The sequence below is a fragment of the Equus quagga genome, chromosome 14 (genome assembly GCF_021613505.1).
Source record: "Equus quagga isolate Etosha38 chromosome 14, UCLA_HA_Equagga_1.0, whole genome shotgun sequence".
Lineage (NCBI taxonomy): Eukaryota > Metazoa > Chordata > Mammalia > Perissodactyla > Equidae > Equus > Equus quagga.
The window spans coordinates 91,856,330-91,860,461 of NC_060280.1; the positions used below are offsets into that span (position 1 = coordinate 91,856,330).

Here is a 4,132-nt window from a genome sequence, read left to right on the forward strand (position 1 = left end):
GTAGAGTCCGGAAGCTTAGCGGACCAGCACCCAACAAATGTCAGTGTTCTCCCATGACTGAGAAGGAGTGAATTAAGGGCGGGGCAGATCCAGCCTCTGGCAGGCCCCTGCAGCAGAGTTGAGGAGGGAAGCTGAGCTGGCCTGGGGGGCTATGGCTGAGGGGCTTTCTCAGGAACCAGCAGGGAGGGGCCCGAACTTGGCTGGCTCAGAGCATCTCTCTTGGAAAGGCCAGCCCCAGACCTCTAAGAGGTGGGGACCAAGCTCCAGAGTGAGGCCCCAAAACCAGCCTGGAGATGTTGCTGCAGCTCCCAGGCCAGGGAGGATGGAACTGCACATGCACACACACACACACACACGCACGCACAACGCACGCACGCACGCTCCCTACCCCCCTCCACCACCAACTCCCACTTCCTCTACCACATCCTTACCCCTAGCCCAGCCCTGCCGAGAAAGGGCCCAGCCCTATGACTCGTCAGAGGGTCCCTTGTACTAGGAATTAAGAGTCAGAAGATGGGAAGGAAGGAAGAGAGTGGGCGGGGTGAGTGAGTGAGGGGGCTCCATTTATATCCATGCCCTGGGCTGGGAGGCTGCTCGTCATGGACACTGCCCCGTACAGCAGGTGGGGTGGTGGGCTCCAGGAGGCCCCCGGAGGTATGAGCAATGGGACTGCCTCACTGTCCCCCTTGAGTCCCTCTGGCCAGTGGTTTGGGGTTTGATGGGGGAGGGGAGGGAAACAGCCAAGAGAGAGCCCAGGTAGTGGGTGCAGGAGAGACACCACAGGTCCTGGAGCCAGCTGGACCTCAATTCAAATTCCACCTCTGCCACTTAGGGGCTGTCTGACAATAGGCACGTTACTTGACCTCTCTGAATCCCAATTTCCTGGGAGGAACCCAAGTGTTCTGGGCTTGGTCCTCAGGGCCCAGGGATCCAGGATGGTCCTGGAGCAGGAGGGACCCAGGAGTCTCTCTGTGTTATCCCAGGGTCCTGGGGACGCTGGGGAAGGAGACTTCTCATCGTAGCCACATCTCTTATGATCGCCACCATCCTGTGGGCCCTCATTCTGAGCATCTTGTTTTCCAAAGGTGAGTGTCTGTATAATTCGGGGAGGTGTGTCCAGCCCCCATGGGGAGATAGATCGTCCCACAATGGGCACACCAGCCGGGTCCCAGATCCCTGCCTGGGTCTGAGTGTGAATACGTGTGAACAAAGTGTGTGCATCTTTGGACTGTGCGCACGCACGTCTGTGTGTATGTGCATGCATGAAGGTGTGAGCACGTCCCTGGGTGTTTGGTTCCTCTCGGCGTGTGTGCACATCATGTGGGCTGCATGTCTGCCTACCCCCTGTGTGGGTCCCAAGACCGGATCCCCGCAGGGGGGCAAAGGGAGAGTTCCCAGGTCCCTGGGGCCGCGCCTGCAGGAGCCTCTCTCTGCAGCCTCCACAGAGCGCCGGGTGCTGCTCGGCCACCAGGACCTGCTGAGAACAAATGGTGAGCACAGAACAGGGCCTCCTGGGTGTGCAGCGGGGAGAGTGTCCGGGACCCTGGAGACCGGAAGGGGTTGGGTGAGTGGGGATCCTAGGGTCCCCGGGACTGGCCCAGGAGAGGGGAAGGGTATCTCGTGAGTCCCCGGGGGCTGACCTGGCGGGGGTGGGGTGGGCGGGGGTTGTTCCAGCCTCGGAGCAGACGGTGGTGCTGGCTGCCTTGAAGGAAGAGATCCGATCCTGCGATACATGCTGTAAGAATTTTGGGCTGAGGGGGCGGGGTTTGTGGTCCTGAGGGCGGGGCTTGTGGTCCTGAGGGCGAGGCTTGTGGGCGGGACCGCAGGAGGCGGGTGCGGGCGGGGCTTGTGGCCAGGATGGGAGGAGGTGTTGGGCGTGGGGCGGGCTGGTCTCGGACGTCCCGCCCCATCCTGGTCCCCTTCCCAGGCCAGGGGACGCAGGCGCAGCTGCAGACCGCTCGCACTGAGCTTGGGGAGGCGCAGGCAAAGCTGTTCCAGCAGGAGAGCGCCCTGAAAGAACTCAGCGAGCGCGGTGAGGGCGGCACAGCGCCACGACCCCTCATCCCTCCGCGCGGCTGTCGATTCACGTCCTGACCTTTCTGTTACCCCGACCCTATCCTCTGATCCTGACCCTGACCATTGGACTCTGACCTTGACGACAAGTCCCAACCTCAACCACAACTGGACCCTACCCGGCTACGACAGTCCTTGACCGCGATGTCATTCTTGACGGTGACACTGCCCACAGACGTGGATGCTGACTTTACCTAATCGTGACCCTGCTCCTCGCCCTGACACAGCTATAATCTGGACTTTCTTGACCTCGTAGTGACCCAGGGCTTGGCCGAAGCGGGCAGAGACCGCGAGGGCATCCGCACGGAGCTGTTGCGGGCGCTGGAGGCGGCCCAGCTCAGGAACAGTGAGCAAGACTGAGGAGGGAGGGCAGGGGGGAGGGGACAAGGGGCCCTGCTCGTGGACCTCGGGGTTTCCTGAAACGCCTGCCCTCCCCTTTGACCTTGGCCTGTTCTCTCTGGCTCCGCCCCTGGGCCCAGAGATCCAACCCTAACTCCCCAGTCCTCTCTGCTCCACCTGGGAGCCATCCACCTTTGTGACCGTCGCCACCCCGCAGGCTCCTGCGAGCAGTGCCCCGCGTCGTGGCTGCCCTTCCAGGGTTCCTGCTACCTTTTCTCCATTCCAACTGCCACGTGGGAGGAGGCGCAGCGCAACTGCGCGGGCGCTGGTGCGCACCTGGTGATCGTGAATGACTTGGATGAGCAGGTGCGCAGCCTAAGCCGTTAGAGGCGGGAGGCGGAGTTCACCGGAAGGGGCGTGGCCTGGGAAGTGCGGGTGGGAGAGAGCGAGGTGGACTCAGTCTACACCTCTGCCCAGGGCTTCCTGAGTCGGAATGTGAGAGGTCGCGGCTACTGGCTGGGTCTGAGGGCGGTGCGCCGCGCCGAGAAGGTCCAGGGCTACCAGTGGGTGGACGGAGTCCCGCTCAGCTTCAGGTGAGAGAAGGGACGTGGGGAGGAGGACAGATCAGACCCGAGGGGAAGTGGTTTGACCAGATCTCAGAGTCTCGGTTGGGATGGGCAGCCTAGACCCCAGGAACTGGCTGAGGGTTAAATTCCGGGGGATAGAAAATTATGTCCCAGGGCTGGAAAGTTCTATCTGTGGATAGATTAGACTCTCAGGGTATCTAGGTAAGACCCAATTAATAAACAGGCTAGACCCTGAGTAGGGAGGACAGACCCCAGGGCCATCCGCAATCTAGACCCCCAGCAGCACCCATGCCAAACTCCTGCAGCCACTGGAACCAGGGGGAGCCCAATGACTCTCAGGGTCGTGAGGATTGCATCATGATGCTGGACACGGGGATGTGGAACGACGCTCCGTGCGGCGACAACGAGAGGGACAACTGGATCTGCGAGAAGAGGCAAATCTGCTGACCCCGCCCAGTGCCCCCGAGCCACGCCCACCGCCACTTGTGCGATCTGTGAACAGCTGTCCTGGATCCACCCACCGCCATCCATTTTTCTTTTTTCCCCCCCCGCCCACCACGACGGACAACCACTGGCCCAATCCAGCCGTCTCCAGTGCCTGCAATCTGGGTCCTCCTCTGCAAGTTACTTGCAGTCCCTCAACATGCGACCTAACCTAGCCTTCACCCGCTCCAAAATCCCGGCTCCTCGGCCCCTGGTCTGACCCCACCTCCCTCCCTAGCCAAGGTCAGGCGAATCCGAGAAGGAGCTATCGCGTTTCTTTCATTTTTCCCCCAGACTGGGAGGCCTCAACCACAAGGGTTTTGTGAGCTGTCTTTGCAGCCCTGCGGGGCATCAATAAAAGTTTGAGAAATGAATCTTGGCACCTGACCCTGGGGAGCTGTTCTAAGCTTTCTTGCAGAGACGCTGATGATCCCTGTGAATGACCCCAACCTCTCTAAGCGACCTTGAAGCCCTATGATGTCCCCAAACCCAGGGGTAACCTGCACTGGGCCAGGAGGGCGGTGGGGCTCTGGGGACACAGGAATGAGTCAGGCCTAGTCCTTACCCCCCAGGACCCCCTCGTGCTGGTCTAGCTGGACACAAGAACCATGTGACTAGTGACTCAATGGAGAAATGCATGAAGGAGTGAC

At 60.9% G+C, this 4,132-nt stretch overlaps 1 protein-coding gene across 1 annotated transcript; it reads left to right on the forward strand.

The window, feature by feature from the left end:
• Positions 1–582: 582 nt before the first annotated feature.
• On the forward strand, positions 583–3,856 carry LOC124251794 (C-type lectin domain family 4 member G-like). The gene is made up of 9 exons (XM_046684671.1): positions 583–654; positions 984–1,085; positions 1,437–1,490; positions 1,675–1,737; positions 1,928–2,032; positions 2,330–2,419; positions 2,630–2,778; positions 2,890–3,005; positions 3,305–3,856. The coding sequence occupies exons 1-9, from the start codon at positions 600–602 to the stop codon at positions 3,444–3,446; spliced, it is 876 nt and encodes a 291-aa protein (XP_046540627.1). The 5' UTR covers positions 583–599; the 3' UTR covers positions 3,447–3,856.
• The last annotated feature ends 276 nt before the right edge of the window (positions 3,857–4,132 follow it).